General features: G+C 40.3%; 3 protein-coding genes across 4 annotated transcripts; all 3 read left to right on the forward strand.

Annotated features, from left to right (window-relative positions):
• Window positions 1–9846: 9846 nt before the first annotated feature.
• Window positions 9847–12253, forward strand: LOC27208206 (lipase 3). 2 transcript variants are annotated; one of them, XM_016183818.3, is made up of 4 exons: window positions 9847–10485; window positions 10807–10984; window positions 11043–11398; window positions 11568–12253. In XM_016183818.3, exons 1-4 carry the CDS (start codon window positions 10273–10275, stop codon window positions 12117–12119), a joined length of 1299 nt encoding a protein of 432 aa, XP_016024530.1. In that variant the 5' UTR covers window positions 9847–10272; the 3' UTR covers window positions 12120–12253. The 2 variants fall into 2 exon arrangements, with proteins under 2 accessions (XP_016024530.1, XP_016024529.1); XM_016183817.3 differs by having other exon boundaries at window positions 9848–10485; window positions 11043–11404.
• Window positions 12254–12388: 135 nt separating this feature from the next.
• Window positions 12389–14284, forward strand: LOC6731848 (lipase 3). Its single transcript, XM_016179945.3, has 4 exons — window positions 12389–12666; window positions 13001–13178; window positions 13235–13596; window positions 13660–14284. Exons 1-4 carry the CDS (start codon window positions 12529–12531, stop codon window positions 14248–14250), a joined length of 1269 nt encoding a protein of 422 aa, XP_016024531.1. The 5' UTR covers window positions 12389–12528; the 3' UTR covers window positions 14251–14284.
• Window positions 14285–15358: 1074 nt separating this feature from the next.
• On the forward strand, window positions 15359–17219 carry LOC6731849 (lipase 1). Its single transcript, XM_002078948.4, has 3 exons — window positions 15359–15776; window positions 15836–16378; window positions 16440–17219. The coding sequence occupies exons 1-3, from the start codon at window positions 15648–15650 to the stop codon at window positions 16986–16988; spliced, it is 1221 nt and encodes a 406-aa protein (XP_002078984.1). The 5' UTR covers window positions 15359–15647; the 3' UTR covers window positions 16989–17219.
• Window positions 17220–22180: the final 4961 nt, after the last annotated feature.

Here is a 22180-nt window from a genome sequence, read left to right on the forward strand (position 1 = left end):
TTATTTGTTTAATATTTTTCATACCTTAGATATATGCAAGACATATATGAACGAACTTTATTTGTATATATTCCAAGCCATTGAAAGGGTATCCGAGTGTTGGATATCACTTGCTGTTCTTTGCTTTTCTTTAGCTTTATCAAATCAAAACTGGGATGTGACGCCACTTTTTTAAATAAGCATAAACAGCGACGCAGCCTTCAAGGACCTTCGCCACTCCAGCTCCTTCGCTGGGCTTTAATGTGCAGCTGGGGAATCGGGCGGCGAAGGCAAATGTCCTTTCAGGACGAAAAGGATGAGCCATGACTTGTGGCAAACTCGAGCCTAACTATAAAAATGTTTATCAGCATTTGTCTGTTCGGTGGGGGGAGATGGGGCTGCCCCGCTTCTCTAGGCTGTCCCAAATCCAATTTTGAGCAGCATTTAAGTGTCCTGGCTCCACTGCCTCCTCCGCAGTTCCCCATCTTCCCTTGCAAACTTTCCTTTTTGTTTGCTATGCAGATGCGTGAGTGGGTGGTTGTCGATTTGTGTGTGGGTGTGCGGGTGTAAGTGTGTTTGCCCACACGATGTCCTTTTTGCCTTTCGGCCCTGACTTTGTCGCTTTGTGTGCGCAAATATTTGGCATGACTTTACATTTGAGTCGGCCAGTAAGCCCAAAAGAGGCAATAGGATCGCCCAATGGCGGCAAATCTCTGCCATGTGCATATGGAATTTTGGCTTATGCTTGAATGTGATTGTAATGTTTAATTGGAAATGTAAATATTTGCTAAGTTTGAAAAAGTATTGCATTTAAATTTTCTGCCTGCAGTGCTACTTCAATTATCTGAGTATTTCTTTGAAAAGTGAAGAGTTTAAATGATTTTCCATTCAACTTTGTAATTTTTCATTTTGCATATTTTTTTCAGTAAATTTCAGGCCCTTAAGGGAAAGCACGAGGCCTCTAAAAACGTTGTTAGCTCGCCAATTTGTATATTTTATACGCTCATAAATGTAAAAAATCCTTATAAACCATCCAGACCATATAAAAACGTTCCCAAAGTTGGTCTGTCTGGCCTCCAATCCCATACCCGTACCCATACCCATTCCTCCGATGAAACCAAGCAACCCCGGAATCATTTGCACTGCGCCCCAAAAACCAAAGGCCAACATCAAAAAATGTGCCAAGTCAGCGAAGGGAATGGAAATTTAGCGAGTGCCCCAAAAATACCCACACTGCCACATAACAAGGATGCGGGATGGGGGGCAGTAAAAACTCCATTAACTGTCATCAAAAATGCATTTCGCATGCATCAAACCGAAAATGGTAATGGCCAGGGTATCATCAAATAGAATAGAATGAAATGGCGCAAATCAAAACACATTGGCATAAATCAAAGGGACGGACTACAAAAAAAAAAAAAAAAATGAAACTGGCGAACCACTTTTATGGCTAATCCTCGAAGGAGGCCAGAGATGACTCCCCTGGCAACATTTTTATGCGCAAATTAACTTTGCAATTGCCGGGTGTTTTTTTTTTTTTTTGGGGGGCCAACTCCAGGGTGAATCTGGGGTGGATAGTCTGGGTGTCGCTCCCCCTGCATTACATAAAATTTATCCCCAATTTGCGTGCAGCGGGTAAACATTTTATTTGACTCGTCTGGCGCTCTGCTCCACTTTGGCTTATCAAATTTTATTAGCAGGCCGGCAAATTGTGCAACAACACCACATTACTGCCCAAAATAATCCGTGGAGCCACAAGCCACCCCAAGTACAGGCCTCCAGTTCTTCGACCTCGTCCCAAGGTATGATTTGTCGCCGGCTATCAATTTCTTTAACACAATACCAACATCCCCCATGGAAAGCTGGAAAAGCGGCCGGAAAAGTGCAAACACACGCGAAACTGTTGGCGACCCCCTCGATTTCCTCCTCGGTTTTTCCCCTCACTTTTCTTTTTGGGGGCGCGTGCAGGGATCTAATAAAAACGTTTTCATAGGCTTATGACCGCCTTCCATGAGCCAAAGAGTCCCATTCCAGCACTCCCTGTATATTTGTCTTAATAATATTTCAAATTTACCCGCTAACTGTTACAGCAAATTTAGATAAGACCCACAGAAAATCAATAAGCTCACTCGTAGAGAATTTTCCAAGGGGGTTGGAAAAAGTTGACTTACCTTGTGGAGAGACTGAAGGAATGCCTATAGAATGGGATCTTAAGTTACTGGACAAAATGGGTAGGAAAATGAATAAATGATATAGGACAAGATGGTAGCCAAAAGTTTGCACTTTAAGAACGGAAAATTGGTTAATATGAACTACTATTTAAAAGTAAAAGTATGTAATTTTAAGCAAGCAAGAAAAACATCAGAAAAGTGCAGGGAAAAGGGAAAACCCTTTTGGTTCCCATTCATATATATCCGAAATCAGTTAAGAAATCCAATCTTTTCCAATGCGAAGGCCGCACAAATAGAGGATATGATTTCCCTTGCATTTTCCATATTTACGATACCAGAAAAAATCAATCAGAGTGGGCAATCCTTGAATATGGAATCGAAAGTCACTGAGGCGCGCACTTATGTTGGCAAATCGACGAATCCCCAAGCCCTCAGCTTGGGCATCTCGTGGAGAATTCCCTTTCCATCTGACCCGCAGCCCAAAGACGGAATCAATCACAAAAAAAAAAAACTGACCAATCCGCGCAGTGTTAGATGGGCAAAATCAAATGCTAGACAAACAGCAAGGAATGGGGGGAAAATCAATTTTCAATTTAAAATTTAGATGCTCATCCCCTCGATTCCATTCGGCTTGCCATAAAAGATAAAGATGAAATGCGTTCGAGCGCAAAATGTAAATAGAACTCTCGTTTAACCGAAACTCAGGCAGGCGAATGAATGCCACAGGTTGTATTTGTGTTTGTCTTTGTGCTCCACTGGGTGGTTGGGTGGTTTCTCAGTGGGCGGTGGGCAGTGGGCGGTGGGTGGCACTGCGTGTTGGCCACACGAAGCGATTTCAAAGCAAAATATTGCCGCATAAATCTGAGGCAAAAAGTTTTGCTTTGCGGTCAGCAGAGGCGGGCTCTCCGCTAGGGTATACCGGAAGCGGAAAGGGTAGATTAGGCCATTTCAAATCTAAGATCTATGAAAATCTATATAATAAATGTATGATATGTATGGCATTACTTTCCTTTACTGACTTAGTAAAAGATGAATAGAAACTTATTTAATGGGTATATTTGCATTTTATAATGTTGTATTTAGCATAACTTATTATTTAACATATATTATTAGTTACATTTGTACACTTTTTTAAGCAATTTACACCATTTTAGTATTATACGACTGAAAATAAGACTGGGTATCCTATAGTCGAGTTCAGTTCTCTGGCCTTCGTATTGAATTCAAGTTGGCAGATATTTCCCTTTGATTTTTATCGTGCGGTGAGTTTTTTTTTTACGAGCTCTTAGGCAGCTCGGTTCGTCTGTGGTCCTTATTGTTGTGCCCGCTCCGGAGTTGATTATTTGCCCAGTTTTCCGGAGGGGAATGGGAATGGGAATGGGCATGGCGGAGCGTGCATTTCATTAGCCGAATGTATCTCGCAGATACTGTATCGCACAGATACCGCATCTGTAGCTTTGGCATTTGGCAAACGATTTTATGCCGCACCGCTTCGACAAACAAAATCAAATCTGTGACTAGGAAATTGCTTTTGCCTACTTCCGCCGACTCCTTTTCAGCCATCCGAAATATTTGTTTAATGCAACTATTTAGGGAGCGTTTCCATTTCGAATTGCTCCCTTGTGTAAACAGCGGCCGGGAGAGATGAGATGATTAAAATTTAACAACATCAAATATTTGCAGCCGTCTTTGATGGGCTAGTAAAATGTTTAATAATAATATTAAATGCATAATTCATTTTGCAGCCCCGCCTAATAGGAGTTCGTTAAAATTAATGCATTCGCCTCCATGTCTTCGGGCCAAAGTAAATGTTAAATATCAGCAGCAGTTAAATGGCAGGGGAAGTCAACTTTATTGCAAGGTTCCTGCGAAAATTAATTCATTAGCATTTTATTACTTTGGCATAGTGACGACAGCAGCAGCCCCGAGTCCTGGGTGCCCGGTTTCCGGTTCCTGGTTCCTGGTTCCCGGTGATGATGACGTACCTCGTCCTATACTACCATTGATTGCCAACTCCCACCCATCGTTACTCCGTGATCTTCTGCGCCGCTTTGATGTGTAATTAAATCAATAATCACTTTGCAGTCGCCGTCGGCGGAGGGAAGTTTATTAGTTGATTGAACCAGGTGGCACAGGTGGATGCGATGAGGTTGTCTGGGCTGGGAACCTGCTGTCAACTAAAACTTAATATTTAAGCGATTTATAGAAGCAAATTGAAGTCACAATTCGAAATTCCATATAACAGAAGAAAGATAACTATTGAATTCATAAAAGTCGCCTACATGAAATGGAACTGAAAAATGGTTGAAGAAAACATGAGAAACAAAGCCGAAAAAATAGACCGCGTCAAAGAATTTTCCATTTAATGCCCAATTAACGCATTTTCCACTTGGGATTCACCGAAGCGAGAGATTTGTATACCTTTAACGGCAAAAGGCTGAAAAACAAAACGCAAACAGGAATCGTGAACGTGCCACAAAGCAGAAAAGGCCACCGAGTCGACGGAGTTCCAGATCCCGGGATCCCAACTTCTCCACTCCTCCGGGTTTTCTGGGTTCTGGGCTCTGAGTTGCCTGAGCTCTCCGGGTGCTCCACCACAAATGGGAATGCGCGGCATTTGTCGCTTGGCTGCAATTGCAAGCTGGATGAAATAAAAAAGATGGAGGAAGTGGGCCCGGTGGCGAAAACAGGAGCTGCACTTCATTAAAAAAGGATGCCGGGGCAGAGGCAACTTGGTCGTTAGGGAAACTCCCGACTTACAATCACAAACACAAGCACTTTGGCAAGGACGACAGGCGCACAGGCTGCTTCGAAATGAGTGATGTAATGTGCCTAACAAGGATCTCCCTGCCAGCCTCCTCCTCCCTCCACTCCCACTTGCTCATTGTTGCTTGTTGACATAACGAATGCCTTAACATTTTTCGAGTTGCCTTCACTTCAGCGCACCTCTGCCCCGCCCCCTCGCAGTACGACCCCTATGTGTGTGTATGTGTGTGTGGGGTACACTTCCGCTCCACTTACACATAAGTCGCCTCTGCTGACGTCGCTGCCGCTGCGCATCTGGAGATGGGCATTACTTGTAGTACAATAATAATAATAATATAGTAAAACAAACCAATTCTCATAAGCATGAACAGATCTTGGAAGAGTTTCCTAAAGGTAGCCAATTTTAAAATCATTTTAAAAAGAGCTTGAAAGTATTTCAAAATAAATATAAATAACTTATAAAATAAATAAATACTTTCGAAATGTAACCATATGAAATCTTTTGGAATCTTGAGAACAAGTTAGTTTAAAAAATTAGATGGTATAGTACAAATATATTTTGGACAGAGAATACATAACAGAGCATAAGTCATAAAAAAAATTACTTTCTTATCATATTTTTACAGAAACTCCTCATCATCCTAGTATATCCTAATCCTAATCCTAATATATCTTGGGATAAATACAAAATGGATCTTTGCTAAAAACCTAAATATCCTTTGTATCATCTCTAGATATATTGATATGTATCCTATCTACATTTTCATATAGCTACTGATAATTACAATATGGATCATTGTCAGAAGAGGCCTTAAAATTGTTTAAGATATCATATATCATTATCATCATATATAAATTTTTATATATTTATGGATAAATACCATATTGATCATGGTCAAAAATCGGAAAATCCCTTATAATGATATATTGATATATTGATATGTGTCCCATCTCTAGCTGCTCGTTTGACGTCGGCGGTTTGTCGAGTTAATGACTTTGGCAGCTGGAGGAGCGGCAGTGGATGATGGCTGATGGGTGATGTTTGGGCCTGTCAGCGGCCCTGAGCCGTGCAGAAATCATTTTTCTCGCACATTTTTATAAATCACCCCTGTCGCCCCCCAGCCGCCAAACAATCGTCAAAAATTTATTTACATTTTTCATTTCTCACATTTGCAGTGGCAGCCAGCAGAATTGCCTATAACTTCCAGTGTAGCACTGATGCTGATCCCTCAAGGTGTCGCATGAGCAGGAGGGAAAAGGAAAAGCGGAAAATTCCGACGTGTGTAGGGTGCCTGCAGTTGACAGTTAATTATTTGTATAAATCGCTGCAGATGTTGCGGCCATTGAAGGGTTAAGCTCAGACGCAGTGAATTAAATGTATTTGAATTGAATTCTACGTGTGTGCAAATGTGCGAAAAAATTGGATACATAATATATTTCAAATTTTTCTTTGAGGCTTAACTATCAGAAATATATTTTTAAATTTCAAGTTAAGTTAAAGCTAGTTGCTTGAACAAAAACCATTCTCATTTTAATTTCTTGCTCGGCATGAAAATACATTTCTATTTAAAGGTAATATATCAAGCCCCCTTCTTTTGCCGCCAATCGAACGGGTATCGCATTACAGGATAAGGATAAGGATTGTTCCTGTTGCTCTTTGTTCTGTTATCCTTGAGCCAGCCCTCGCTTATCCTGCGCCTGCTACTCTGCCTTTTCAGCCGCTTATCAGGTCCCTGCAACTTGAAAACAATAAATATTTTATGGGCCCTTTTTGGCGAGCGCATAAATCTCGTTCTGGAAATTGATCCGAGCAACGAGCTGAGTACTGCGAAGTGCGTACGTGTTTCGGAGGGTTAGCAAACTGAGGTGCAGATACAAAAAGATACAGATACATTTGCCACATTGACACACTGAGCACTTACACGGACTCAGCCTGGCACTCGGGCATTTGCGAAATTTGTCTTCTGGCGAGGGTATTCCCCATCATATCCTTCGTACCCATTTCCCTCCACCATTTCCAGGGATCCCAAAACACCCGCATCCTATGAGAATTGCACATTGATTTCGCCCCCTTTTCGATGCGAAGTGTTTAGTAGGTCGCAGTTTCGATGCTTCAACAGATTTCTTGTGTGTGCTTTTCTGGTATTTCAGGGGCTCTTTTGAAGTTAAAGTATTTAGCATTGCGGCAAAGGAATTCAACTTGTTGCCACGGGCAAAGTAAAAGTCCTTTTAATACAATTTACGCTAAGGAAATGCCATTTTTAAAAACTAAAGAAAAAATTCAACAATTTTCAGCGTTTATGTAATTTAAGATATGATTCTTATAAATCTTAATGTAACCTTATAATCTATTTATAATATATTCTACGAAGTAGTTAGCAAATAAGCTAAGTTTGCTTATTTCCTGACCCATTTAAAGAAAGATTTATTCGCTTATCGCATTATGGTTTTCACAAATATTTAGATAGACATTATCTGCACTTACTATTTCTGCTGACTCATGCTCACATAGTTTTTGAATAATATTTGTGATTGGATTTCAATTGATTTTCTCGCCTTCTACGCCAACTTTTGTGCCCTCCTCTTTGGGAACTAATAAAAGTTTGAATATAACTTTTTAAGTCAATCGGCGTCAGTTTGTGGCAGTGAAAATCGTTTGCGGCTTGTGGTGAGTGATTCAAATGCCCAAGTGGAAAATTAATATGCCCAAAAATACCGCGAATTTGAGGGCTTCGCAGGGGAATTTCAATATTTTCAACCAGAAAAATGGAACCGCCCAGTGGATAATTTGAAAATCAACTTGAAAAGTCATTGAATTGGTCAAATTCTCGATTAGCGATGGCAACATGTTGCCAGCTGCGAAATGTTGCCGAAACAAAACGAGTTTTGAGTCAGAGTCGAATAAGCTTTTCATATGATAATGCAGTTTGTAGCTGACATTGCAAATGTCCGATTGTTGGCGAGTTCAAAGGGCGGGGTGGGGGCGATAATAACATGCATAAATTTATACATTTATGCTCAGCAGCCCATTTAATGAACTGCGCATTGTTCGCTCTGATTTGCATAGCAAGTAAGTGCGTAGCTGTCGCCGCAAATGTAGCTGTATCTGCGTATGTACACTGAGAAAAATCAAAGCGAAAAGTAACAAGAGAAAAAGTTGTAAATACTGAAAATATTGCAATTTGAGTTTGTAAATATGAATCATTTAGATTCGTTTTTTATTTCGTAATTCACCAAAATATACAAATATCTTAAGACAGTTTTCTGCGAGTGCATGTAATAGTGTCAGTGTGTGTGTGCAGTATCTGTGTGCCAAGCTGCCACTGTGTGCGAGTGCGTGTTTATTTGCTCGTTAAATGCAGAATGAGCTACACTTAGTAATTGAATAACACTCGGCTCTACTTAACTCAACTCCCACAAATGGTCAGCGAGATAAGAGGACAGCCTATATTCCATATTTTCGCCCAATTCATCTCTATCACAGCATTTGTGTTTACCTTTAGCAAATACGAAATTTCCAAAATTAATTTCAATTCGTGTGTCCGATTTGGATTCGGTTATCGTGCCCTTGCCACGCCCTCCGCAGAAGTGCGATAAAACTTATAAATGTGTATAAATAGCTAAAATAACACTCATATTCATCCGTCTGGCGACGTCGATTGCACTTTGATCGGTAAATAATTAATAAGTAATCGTATATTTTTTGCGGGCAGTTTGCGTATGAGTAACTTGTTGACCAAAAACTTTGGGTTCACTATGGGGAAGGTTATTATTCAACGGCTTGATGAACAAGAATGAAAAATTCAAAGCACAACTGGTAAAATATTTTAAAAAAAATTGTGCACTAATTTGAATAATTCAACTAGCTGCGGTGCTAATTTAAATATTTATAAATTAAAGAAGCTCATTGGAATTTTTAAAGTGTGGGGTATTTTAATGTTTAATAATGTCTATGCTTTATTAGTCAATTAACGAGATTGTATATATTTTTAAACAATGAAAAAAGCATATAAGTTTGATTTATATATTAACCATGTCTTGATTAATTTGCATTATTTTTAAAATTAATTTTGATATTTTTATTAAGGCAGCATTCTTACTTTAGCCCAGTTCAGTTGTTCAAAGTTATTTTGCAATTGTGGAGAAAGACCTTCATTAGAAATCACTTAATCCGCTGGATTTCAAATCCATTACCAGGAAACAACTTCTGCAATAAATTTTATTTGATTTACGCAAAAGCACTCAAGTTTTTAATTTAAGCTAAAGGAGACTAATAAACTAATTTGACGAGTGACCCATAAATAAAATGCCCATTAAAACATTTATTTATTGGTTTCCAAGCGAAGCTTGAAATCTTAATCTACAATTAAGTTTTACTTGAATTACAGGTTAATTTAATTAACTAATATAACTAATGACTTATCAATAAAACTGAGTGTGACGGAGATCAAGGAAAGTGGTAGTTGGTTTTTCAACTCAAGTAAAGTATTCAAAGGTCTGCTAAGCTAAGTGACTAGTTTAATTGGTGGATTTTATTTATAGTCACAGGGATGGACTTTGATTAGTTTAAAATCAGTGCTAATCTTCACAGAATTTATGTTTTGAAGATTACAACTTGAGGTCAAGGGGGTGCTATTCTGAAAATGATAATACTTGGTTTCAGTTGATTTGCATGCATCTGGAAAATGAGCCAGCAATGAATCACAGTTTTCACAACGTGTGTTTGTAATTAATAATATTTCACATTTTTTCTCTTTCCGGCTGAGCAGAGCAACAACCAGTTGTTATTATGTATTTTTTTTATGCGGAGAGTTGAGTTGGGCGAATCAATTGGCCTGTCAACATGTTGGATTGTTTGTTTACCCGCCGAACGAATGTTGCCAAGGTGGATCCCCTTGGGTTGTGTGGAATCGAAATCGAAATCAAAATCGTTATAACGACAAAACATCTTCTTCAGTTGCCGCTGGGGGCCGGCGGCTTTGACATCTCGTGTGCGTAAGTGATTCCAAAGTCAAGACCATTGCGAGCCGGACCCACGGCTTATCATCGACTGGCCAGTGACGAAGGCAGTCAGGTTATCGGTGGGTTGATGTAGCTAACACTGTGCCCCAGTGATTCAATTCCCTCGAAAGTATTGTACGAGGAGTGCTGATTATTTCGAATATATGTCGTGTGGGCAAGTGTCGAATTTCTCGCGTTCACAGAAGGTTTCTTTGTTGCCGTCAATCGGGACTGACATCAGTCAACAATTGTGCTTCGCACCGATCGCATCCGACGAGCCATAGATCCCATATATCTATTGTATAATATTAGTACGAGTATAACCGCTGAGCTTAGTCGTAAAATCGCTGAAATAATGTCGGCGAAATTGCTAATTGCGGCGCTTAGTTTGTGCCTACTGCAGTCGGGGCTAGTACAGGGTATATCATTATCACTCGGAGATATAACCCTTTTCAATGTTAACTTCAAAACACCAACCTTTTTGGGAAGATCCGTGGCGGTGGACAGCAATGTGCGGCTGGAGAACGATGTGGATCCCAATATTCAGGAGGATTCACACTTGAATACGGTAAGTTAATACCCATAATCGGAAAAAGTTAGTAGTAATAGTACATATGTGCTGCTAAAATGTGTTAATGGATACGTTTAAAATGTTAGTCAGATGTTGTCATCGCTTTATTTTTGCGATATTACGTTTGTATTGGAAGCTTTTGATTTATTACCTTTCCCTAATTATTAAGAAAAGTAATTACATTAATGAAAATTAACATATCAATTCAATCGTTAGATTAAAAGTTACGCTAAAAGAAACTTACACTTAGAAAATTTCTTGCACTTAAAATAATAACTACTATAATTTAAATAACCCCGTCCCTTTTCCCTTCTGCAGTACAGTCTGATAAAAAAGTATGGCTACCCGGCGGAGAATCACACCTTGGAGACGGATGATGGATACATCCTCACCCTGCACAGGATCGCCAGACCGGGAGCAACGCCAGTGCTTCTGGTGCACGGTCTACTGGATAGCTCAGCCACTTGGGTGATGATGGGACCGAACAAGGGACTTGGTAAGATCATAGGCTATCTCCGAATGTCCCATGCTGATTGCGTTGCTCTGTTCCAAAGGTTACCTGCTCTACGATCAGGGGTACGATGTCTGGATGGCCAATGTTCGTGGCAATACGTACTCGAGAAAGCACGTTAAGTATAGCACCCATCATGCCAAGTTCTGGGACTTTACATTCCATGAGATGGGAAAGCATGATATACCCGCCACGATCGACTACATCCTCAATTCGACGGGCGTCAGCCAATTGCACTACATTGGCCACTCCCAGGGAACCGTTGTGTTCTGGATCATGGCCAGCGAGAAGCCCGAGTATATGGACAAGATCATTCTGATGCAGGGATTGGCCCCGGTGGCATTTCTGAAGCACTGCCGCAGTCCGGTGGTCAACTTCCTGGCCGAGTGGCATCTATCGGTGAGCGTAAGTTACCCCATCCTAATTATCCCATCCTTTCAAAGACAGTTTTTGCATTGGAATTCATCCAAATTGTTCTATATCTTGGCACGATCCAGTGCAAAACATCTTTCTCCTTCTCTTCCCATTTAACTTGTCCATATAAACTTATATTATTTTAACATTTTAGTTGGTCCTCAAGTTGATTGGCGTTCACGAGTTTCTGCCCAAGAGTGAGTTCATCAGCATGTTCAACCGCATCATCTGCGACGAGACCACCATTACGAAGGAGATTTGTTCGAACGTCATCTTCCTGACCACCGGATTCGATAAGCTCCAGCTGAACGAGACTATGCTGCCGGTGATCGTGGGTCATTCTCCGGCCGGAGCCTCCACCAAGCAGATGCAGCACTTTGGACAACTCAACAGATCTGGAGGTTTCCGGCAGTATGATCACGGATGGCTAAGGAACCATTGGATCTATGGCACCATTGACCCGCCATCCTACCACCTGGAGAATGTACGGGCCAAGGTGGCACTTTATTATGGCCAAAACGATTGGTTGGCCCCGCCGGAGGATGTGGAAATGCTGCACCGCAAGCTGCCCAATGTGGTGGAGAAATATCTGGTGGAGGACAAGGAGTTCAACCACTTGGATTTCATTTGGGGCATCGATGCCCGGGAACTTTTGTGGGACCGAATGCTGGAAATAATGCGAAATCATGAGAATTCAGTTATCTAAAGGGGAATAGGAGTATGGTTAAAATTTAGTTGTTCACAGTATAATATATTTAGGTTAGTTAGGTATTTATTGTTTAGTAGAAACTAAGACGATTTTACAATGATAAAAGCCAATAAAACAAGTTATAATTAATACATTTTCATTGCAAATTATGTGACTTATTTTATTTGAAATCTTTTATATTTTTTTTTGCCAAGCAACTAACTTTAGTTACAAGAACGATATTTGTTTCAGTAAGTATTTAAGTTGAGACCCATGCGGTAAATGTAAATTTTATTCATATGTTAAAGTGTTGCATTTTTATTGCCTGCGAACAAATCTTTTTTAGTATCCCAAAACTTCACTCGCTTTAGTTTCCACTTGAAACTTGTATACATCGGATTAGTAGAGTTTCATCTAATAAAGTCAGATGTCGCTATCATCATCTTTGAAATTTCTTATATGGGCCTTCTTTTTGGGCCTATTCCAGCTGGAAACCAACGCATTTTTCAATCCTTTTGAACTGAATATACCTTCAGGCCTTTTAGAAGATGCACAGTTGAATACGGTAAGTTCAAAAATCAATAGGCCTCCAATGATTAGTAAACTTTGGAATAAAGCTTAGAAAGTCAATCCAGAATCACAAATCTAAATTAATACAGGGTATTAAATTTCGACTTATAAAACATCACAAGATATAGACACAATTTGTGTGAGTATAAGTATATAGCTTTCTAGGTTATAGCTCTTACTATAGAGGTCGGATTACTCGCTGATTGGTCATAGTTTTATAATCTCATGTGTTCTAAATACTATGTATTCGTATACTCAAAGTATTTAAGAGCTAATCTCTAGCGAATAGTGATATAAAATCGTGTTTGTTCCTCCTTCTCTTTTTGCAGATTCAATTGATTTCCAAATATGGATACCCGGCGGAGAATTACACAGTGCAGAGTGACGATGGGTACTTACTGGGACTCTTCAGGATCGCACGTCCTGGAGCCCTTCCTGTGCTGCTGGTCCACGGACTTCTGGACAGTTCCGACACCTGGGTGATGATGGGTCCTGCCAGTTCCCTAGGTACAATCGAACTACATTCATATTTTAAGTGCGCCCAGTATGATTTTCTTCCGAAGGTTACATGCTGTACGAGCAGGGCTACGACGTCTGGATGGCCAATGTGCGGGGTAACACCTATTCGAAACGCCATGTTCGCTACTCCGCCGAAGACTCCGATTTCTGGAACTTTTCATTCCATGAAATGGGCGTTTACGATCTGCCTGCCATCATTGATTTCGTACTGATGCAATCTGGATTCGGTCAGTTGCACTACATTGGCCACTCCCAGGGATCCACTATCTTCTGGATTCTGGCCAGCGAAAGACCGAATTACATGGAAAAGATCGTTATGATGCAGGCTTTGGCTCCAGTGGCCTTCCTGACCCATTGCCGTAGTCCCATTGTGAATTTGGTGGCCTCTCAGGATACTGCAGTTGCCGTATGTTTAAGATTTTTTATAGCTTTTAGTTTATTTTTAACTAATATCTGGATTTATGCTTAGTCCTTCCTTAGCTCGGCTGGCTACAATGAGTTCCTGCCCAGCAACAGTGTGATTGACCAGTTCAAGCGTTATGCCTGCCGGGATATTATTTCCAGCAGCGTCTGCCAGAGTCTGTTCATCACTCTTTTCGGATTCGATGGCCAGCAAGTGAACCAAACGATGTTGCCGATCGTGGTGGGTCACACTCCAGCCGGAGCATCCATCAGGCAGATGCACCACTACGGACAGCTGCGGAACTCTGGGAAATTCCAGCAGTTCGACTACGGACTGTTGAACTTCCTGCATTATGGCAGTCTGTCCCCACCGCCTTATGAACTGGAGAAAGTCAAGGCAAAGGTGGCAATCTATTATGCCAAAAACGATTGGTTGGCTCCGCCGGAGGATGTGGACATGCTGTTCAACAGGTTGCCCAATGTGGTGGAAAAGTATCTCGTTCCGAATGAAAACTTTAACCACTTCGATCTGGTTTGGGGCCGAGATGCAAAGAGAATTCTGTGGTATCGAATGCTTAGAGTTATGCAATCAGTAGTTCCATACTCCTATCATAATGATATCGATAGTATCACCGCTGTATTTGTAAATCGATTCTAATCAATGTTTTCAAATGTAAATGAAATGCAGTTTACAAGAATTATCAAATAAAAGCATTCGTCTTTGTATCTAAACATTATTTACCTACTTTATTTATTTAAAATGCTTTTCCGCAGTTGCAAACAAGCTATCCCGATTAAAAAATCACATTCAATTGAATTATAACAAATATATTCAATAAACGTATTTGCATAAATTGTATTATATATTCAATAATTTTTTTATTAATAATTTCTTTACCCACTTGAATAATAAAAATAGTTCTCGGTTATAAAGTCACTTCCATTGGATTTAATTTAATTGCCTTACATTTATTTATTTGAACTGCCTTAATCGCATAATTTAGGAGCGTGTTAGCTAAATAATTATTTTCGCTTGTAAACCGGTTTCGCTCAAACTTTATTAGCTTCAAATTCTCTGACTGTTAACAATTATATGTGATTTATCAGTTTACCAATGCGCTATTCAGCTTTCACATCAATATTACACGACCTTATCCAACTGTCAAGCTGTTGTTATATCCACTTCCATTTCCACACACACAGCGTGTTGGGAAAACTCGTTTAATATATTCGAAACAATGAGAGATTGCTATTTTATGCATATTGATTGCCCTGATTCACGTGAGATCTAATCGGGTCAAGGAGGGGAGCGACTAACTAGCATCGCCAACCTTAATTAGCCGTTCCGATCAAAAATGGCACACGACTAAATTCCATTGCTCAGTGGCAATTGATCGCGCAACGGGAGTGGTTCTAATTCTAAAAGCTAAACGACTGCCAATTAATTGTAGGAAGTTAATCAAGACAGGATAGAAAGGATTGGAAAAAATACAGAATTATATATGACATGGACTTCTTAAGGATATAAGGATATAAATCGATATATTTAGGATAGAAGAGGAACTGTGATATAAAAAATAAAATAATTAATTCCAAAGTAAATAATGATAAAAATTAATTATAAATAAATTTTTACGTAATTTTAAAATGCTTATAAACGAAAAAGACTACATAATGCGATGTAGTTAAAAGATTAAATGCTAACTTAAAACTAGTGTGTGTATCCAATAAATTAGAATAAAAGTATCTGTAAAAGCTATTAAACATACTGCTTTAAAATGTAATACAGAACGAAGAAATTTTAAGTTAGTGTGCAATACAACTTAATTAAATCTGCGAAACTTAGCTAAAATGTCTGAAAAAAGGAAGCATCAAAAAAACCTTTCTCACGTCGATTAATGGCAACTTAAAACAATTTTCCACATGCACTATTAACACAATCAGATCCGGGCCCAAAGTAATTGATTGGCCAATTTCGTTGGCTTAAATTAATTCCCGCTTTCAAAGTGCATGTTACAAATTGCTTAGATCGAAGTTAAGTTTTAGGAGGGCAAAATGCTTAGAAGCTGTCATTTAAAGTACTGTTATGGCATTTTGATTAGCCTTTTCATTTTCTGTGATACCGCTTCCGGCGACTTGATTAGGGTGGACAAAAATATTTTGGAGGATGCCAATCTGATCACGGTAATGACTCGCAATTATCATATATAGTTCAAAATATATATTTTTGAATGCCCACCCAGCCGAATCTGATCAAGAAGTATGGTTATCCTGCGGAAACACACAAGATCCAGGCCAAGGATGGCTTCGTCCTGACGGCTCATCGCATTCCCAAGCCCGGAGGACAACCTGTGTTGTTGGTACATGGCCTGCTGGACAGTTCGGTGGCATATGTGATACTGGGTCCCGAAAGGTCCTTGGGCTTCCTGCTCAGCGATCTGGGTTACGATGTTTGGCTACTCAACACGCGGGGTAACCGGTATTCGCGGAAGCACAGGCGATACCATCGATACCAGCCGCAGTTCTGGGACTTCTCCTTCCATGAGCTCGGAATGTACGATCTTCCGGCGGCCATTGATTATATCCTAGCGAGGAGCAAGGGCTACGAACAGATCCACTATGTGGGCCACTCACAGGGCACCACATCCTTCTTTGTGATGGGCAGTGAAAAACCAGCCTATATGAAGAAGATCAAACTTATGCAGGCTCTGGCTCCGGTTGTCTTTTGGGACTACCTCGATTCACCGATTATACTCACTTTTGTGAAGTACTTGAGACCATTAGTGGTGAGAAAAATATTAACAAATAAATAACTATAATATCAATCAACTAACTTTATTATTATAGTTTATTGCCAAATCGTTTGGAATTTACGAATTTCCGCCGGAGAACGAAGTGTGGCGAAGTCTGATACAAAAGATCTGCAGCTTCGTTTTCCAGAACACCTGCACCTATTTCCTGATGGAAGCCATGGGCGTGGACTACGCACAATTCAACTCCAGCCTTCTTCCGCTCTTCACGGGACACGCATCCTCGGGATCATCGGTTAAGTCCCTGGAGCACTTTGGCCAGCAGATCCACAGCGGTGGGTTCTTCAAGTACAATTACTACAGCACCTGGGAGAATCGAAGAAACCACGGAGCCGACACTCCGCCACAGTACAACCTCACTAATGTCGACTGCAAAGTGGCACTGTACTACAGCAAGAACGATCGTCTAACATCCGACAAGGATGTGGTTCGATTACGTAATATCCTGCCAAATGTAGTGCTCGATTACCTATTTCCGGATCCTTTGTACAACCACATCAACTTCATTTGGGGAAATGATGTGAAAACCGTTCTCAACGATCGCATTATAGAACTTATGCGAAAAGTTGACAATGGCGAAGTGTAGGAGTACTATATTTAATATTAAATCAATCCAAAAAGTAAGGCCAACCTTTTCTGTGTTATCTAAATATTTAAATTATTTGGTTTCTAAGAGTACCTCATTACAGCCAGTAATGTTTTTTGTTTATTTCTTACTTTAATCTTAAAAATGTGTAAATGCCCAGTGTAGCAAATTGTAAATATTTATACACGTATTATGTGATAGACAATAAATAAGTGGCTTAATTACCAATAATTATCATTATGTTTTTCATTACTTAATTAAAATCGAATCAATTTGAGTTGTTAAATTGAATTGCTACCTTTGTTGCGAATAAACTATAGCATCCTTAAGAAGCTTTATACACCACAGTTATTAAGACCGAAATTACTTGGGCATAACTTCCAAGTTGGCTTAAACGTAGACCAAGTGATTCCTTAAAGTAATTATTGTGGGCCCAATTAAAGTGCATAACGTCACTTGAATGCATAAATATTCCGATTGCAAAAGCTGCTGTAAATACATTTGAAATTTTGTTGCTTTCTTTGCGCACTGACTCACTCAACAGCAGACTTATTGTAAATTACCATGAAACGCACTGAAACATGAAATCAGATTAAATATTTAAATCGGACAAGAGGCTTGTGGCGTGCCAAAAAAAAAAAAAAAAAAAACAGTAGCTGCCAGCATATGCTGATAATATATTTCTATAGAGCTGCTGCAAATTTATTGCAAGTACATTTTATTTAAAACTCCATTGCATCTGACACTTCGAAGTGGGGGAAGTCCCCTCCAGGACTCCGTGCAGTTTGCCAAAAAACCGAAATTGCCACTGACACCGTGCATGTGCATGTGTGTGTGTGTGTGTTTGTGTATGTGTGAGTCCTTTTTTGGGGTGTGCCTGCAAACCACAAGAAAATAAAAGTGTCACTCCATAGATGCAAACTTAATTGTTTGCTGTCTGAGTCCGAAACCAGCAGAACAAACAAAAGCATTCGATACGCCGACCCACAGGACGGACTGCCACTAGTTTCAATTTCTAAAATAAAGGCCGAATAAAATGCTCACAGAAGTAGTTAGTATGTGTAGAATTTCGGGCTGATTGCACAGAAACGAGGTTTATGCTAGAAATCATTTTAAAGCGAAAATCAAACCAAATCAAATCTGAGTTGGAATTTATACCCTGGAATACAAATGATCACTACTTATAATATTATAATGATTATAGGAGAGTTGATTTATAGAGCCTTTTGCTCAAGAATCAACAATTTCGTTCTGTTTGCTAAGCATCATTACTTCTCTGAAGTCCCGTTATTATCCCAACCCCCTCAATCTAAAGTTTAATTTCAGAAATTCCCGCTATATAAGACCCAACCATTGAGCTTACAAACTGCTTGAGTTCCTCTTTTCTGATAGCCAGCGTAGTCAGGAACGAAAATCATTTTACACAACTTTGTAAGCGGCAACGTGTCGGCTACTTGATGTGATGCACTGCTTCCCTCGTCCCTTCGATGCATTGTTCTCCGTGCCCGGCTGCATGTCCCGTCTCCATGGGCATGTCCGTCTGCGGACTCCGCCCGTGTGTCGCCACCAACTGCTGGACATGACCGGAGATGTCACAGCCCCGGGGTGTTGTTTTTACGCCCGCAGACAACGGGCGAGGCAAGGACATACTCATACCCATGGCCACTTCCACACCCAAGCCCGATCCCCTGGAATCATTCAGACGCCTGGCGCCCGGAGTATCAATCATGTCACTTGACCGAGCGGAAATCGAGTTCTCACAGAAATGCAAATGGGGCTTGGCCTCATAAAGTTTCAAAAACAGACCAAGATATTGGGAAAAGGGGGGCACTGAAAACAACGCTCGGCAGCAAATTAAATTGTCAATTTGGTTCTTGGTGAAATTCGTTAAAATTCTGTGGTCACCATTGTTTAATGCATCCACATGTTTGTCCATTGGTGCCCGATTAGAAGTGCCCAAAGACAGCAGGTCCTTTGTCCAGGACCTGTCGGCGTGGCACAGTTTGCCGGCAGAAACAAAAGCCGAGGCCAGAAAACCAATCGAAGTCATTTGAAGATTTGCGCACCGATTTGCATTTGAATGGGCTACAAAGGGGTAAAGTTTGAGTGTTTGGCTTTCTTTTCCATTTCTGGCCAGGCTTAGGTCAAGCACCAGCTGTTGTGGCTGGAGAGGGGGGCGTGGCACCGCCCAGCGCATTGTTTTGCCATTGTTTTTTCGGTCGGAGGCAAACCACTACCAACAACTAGAACTAGCCGAGAAATAGCCCCAAACTCTTTGGCTTGTCAGCTGCAACAACGGCAAAGGCCCCCAAGTGTTGTCTACTTTCGGGGGTCCGAGTTTTGAAATTAAGGGCACTTTCCAAGCTCAGTAGGATTAAGTAACCAGCAACTACTTTAATTACCATTAACTAAGATCAATGACTTTGTACTCTAATTTAATATCCAACTGCTTATTTGCTATTTAATTGCTAGCAAAAATGCCTATTTAACACTTGTAGTTCATTCTCCAACTTAAAATTCTATAAATAAATAATTTTGAAATTTTATTTGGTATTTTTTTATTAATAAAATATCTGTCAACTTTTGGCAAACATATAAATCGATTCAGACTATTCAATAATATTAAATTATTAATCAGTTTTAATACTCAATTAAAACTCATGTGCAAGTGTGCATAGTTTTAGAACTTCACTACTATATTTTATATCACCTATTTTATGCTAAACACGTAAAAATATGCTTTTAAATCGATATTTGTTCCGCAATAGCCGGCTGTCATATGTGTAAATTGAATCTTAGCTTGGTTCACCATTTTCATCCACATCTGTGTCCGATTCCCGTGGATTTTTGAGGTCAATAAGGAAAGTGGCAGCGAGTTTGGGAATCGAAATAAGGAAAACGAAAACCGTGGCCCATTCATTTCCCTGTTCAGCAGTTGTGTAGCTGGCTAATTGAAAATAATTTTTACTAACGATGCCCGGTGAAAAGAAAACCAACAGAGAAGTGACTTACGCTGCAGCTAGCTCCTCCTGAAAACTTAATGAAAAATCAAACCAGCACGTGGTAGTCGCTGGCAGTGGAAAATGGGGAACTGTCAGAAGCCAAGAGTTGCAAGTGCAGGTCGAAGCCACAGAGGTTTCTCCCCTTCCCGCACCCCCAACTCCCCCTCGTAACCATCGAAGTGGGGAACGCATGTCAGGTGAGCAGTCGAGCAGCCAACCGGAAGTGCTTAACACCAACACCAGTGCACAAGCACGTGCACTATGTGGCCATTTTAAGCTCACCTAAACACACTCACACACACACACACACACACTCTCATGCTGGAGGGAAAATGAAAAACAGAGTTCAAGTCGAAGAAGAAAGAGGAGCATTCTTCGGTTTAGTTTTCCTCGGCAAACTAGCTGCTGCAAACTAAAGTAAACTGAAAATAATTTTTGTAAATACACATCTAGCCATGAAAGGTACTTATGCTGCAGTATAAATTCCCGTCCACATGGGCAACTGCCGTTGAAGTGCCTGAAAGCCAAGTTAATACTTGGAAATAATTTATCGAGTGCATTTATAATTGATGTTATGTGGTTCTGCCCTGGACCAGCACAATTCATCCGAAGTTCAGCTGCTCAATTCGGTGGGTAAATGTACTTTCTATTACTGTTGGAAATAAAAGTGAATTTATATCCATTCTATTGGAATTTTTAGATAAGAACTAGCTTTAAAAAAGCTTAAGATCTGTGTAATTGGATATGGGTTTTCTATGAAGTTCCCCCAAACAACGCAAAGCAATTACCAACTAAATTAATAGACATTTCGCCAGCGAAAACTGCATGCCCAAAAAAGTATCTGATTTCATAATCAAATGCGCAATTTGATTTCCACCCACCAAAAACTTTTCTTTTTAGAATGCTATACGTGGTATTCCCATATCGTCGACACTCGTCTCATGTTTTCCTAGCCAAACCCAACTTTGTTGGCCATCATTTTTTTTTTTTTGGACAACAAAGGATGGAACGCAGGGGGAGCTTTACATGCTGCAGTACATCAAAATGTCTAAAATTTCATAATTGCAATGAAGTTTCCACCATGGACGCCTCATCCAGATGGAAGATTCCCTGTGTGAACTTAACCGCAATAGAATACTCAAAGCGTATTTAATTATACGTGCTCTGTTTTTGTTTATTCTGAGGTTTGGGGTAGAACTTTGAGCAGCTGTTTTTGGTTGGTACTCTGCGGTTGGGTTCCTTTTTTTTCAGGCACGCAGATACAAAGGATAAGCTTTTGGATTTCCGTAAGAAATTGCATTTTAATTAATTTAATTGCAAATGCTGAAGCAGTACAACTTTTGCACTGCAAAACAGCAATGTTAAGACCTTGTAAGTATGTTAAAATTCAAAAACAACCTTAGAGAAATTTAAAATTCTTTTGTTAAAAATTTCAGCACTCAAAAAACCGCGAAATGAATATTGAAGTTTCACTTGCTGTAATTTTGAAAATATCTCTGCCACGCAAAACTAAACCGCAAACGATTTGTCAAGGACCATAACTTTCGATTTATCTTTAACTCGTTAGCAAATATGTCTGAGCACTCGACTGACTTCCCCAACCAACCAGAAATCCTTTGAAAACCCAATTTAAGGCTGGTGTCAGTTGCTGAACCTCAGGCGGTGGAAACATAAAAATTGCCCCGAAAATGACAAAGAAAAAAATCAAAAAAACTAATTAAAAATTTGCTGCAATTCGAGATAGTCCGGGGAACGGCCAAAAAGCCCCTCTCCTCGCCGGGACAAACAAAAAAGCAATTACAATGCCTCAAACTGTTGCAACTTCCTGCAATGACAACAGAGGCGCTAAGCATGGTACACAATATTAGCAGTCTGACCACCACCCAGCAAACCCAGCTCCACATCCCCCCAAAAATTCCCCTGTTGAACATTTTGGCCAAAAACGAAAAACGAATAAAAACCCACAGAATGGCTACCCAGCAGCAGCAGGGGGAGGAGGGGAACTCATCCTGCTAGCGTGGATGGAGTCCGAACGGGCTAAAAGGCAGTCAGGATATCCTACTGGTAACCAGTTACCAGTTACCACGATGCTCCGCTCTTGGTAGCAGTTTCAGTTCGTCCGTCTGTGTTAAATACGCGAATGTCCTTCCTAATCTCATTTGGTGATGTTATCCTGAACGAGCGTGCACA

Source organism: Drosophila simulans, chromosome 2L, assembly GCF_016746395.2.
Source record: "Drosophila simulans strain w501 chromosome 2L, Prin_Dsim_3.1, whole genome shotgun sequence".
Taxonomy (NCBI): domain Eukaryota; kingdom Metazoa; phylum Arthropoda; class Insecta; order Diptera; family Drosophilidae; genus Drosophila; species Drosophila simulans.

Excerpts from the sequence above, each read along its gene's own strand:
- LOC27208206 (XM_016183817.3), top strand. The coding sequence starts at position 10,273 with ATGTCGGCGAAATTGCTAATTGCGGCGCTTAGTTTGTGCCTACTGCAG. Across the intron at positions 10,486-10,806 it reads AGGATTCACACTTGAATACG|TACAGTCTGATAAAAAAGTA; the intron begins GTAAGTTAATAC and ends TCCCTTCTGCAG. Across the intron at positions 10,985-11,042 it reads GGGACCGAACAAGGGACTTG|GTTACCTGCTCTACGATCAG; the intron begins GTAAGATCATAG and ends TCTGTTCCAAAG.
- LOC6731848 (XM_016179945.3), top strand. The coding sequence starts at position 12,529 with ATGTCGCTATCATCATCTTTGAAATTTCTTATATGGGCCTTCTTTTTG. Across the intron at positions 12,667-13,000 it reads AAGATGCACAGTTGAATACG|ATTCAATTGATTTCCAAATA; the intron begins GTAAGTTCAAAA and ends CTCTTTTTGCAG. Across the intron at positions 13,597-13,659 it reads CTCAGGATACTGCAGTTGCC|TCCTTCCTTAGCTCGGCTGG; the intron begins GTATGTTTAAGA and ends ATTTATGCTTAG.
- LOC6731849 (XM_002078948.4), top strand. The coding sequence starts at position 15,648 with ATGCTTAGAAGCTGTCATTTAAAGTACTGTTATGGCATTTTGATTAGC. Across the intron at positions 15,777-15,835 it reads AGGATGCCAATCTGATCACG|CCGAATCTGATCAAGAAGTA; the intron begins GTAATGACTCGC and ends ATGCCCACCCAG. Across the intron at positions 16,379-16,439 it reads AGTACTTGAGACCATTAGTG|TTTATTGCCAAATCGTTTGG; the intron begins GTGAGAAAAATA and ends TTATTATTATAG.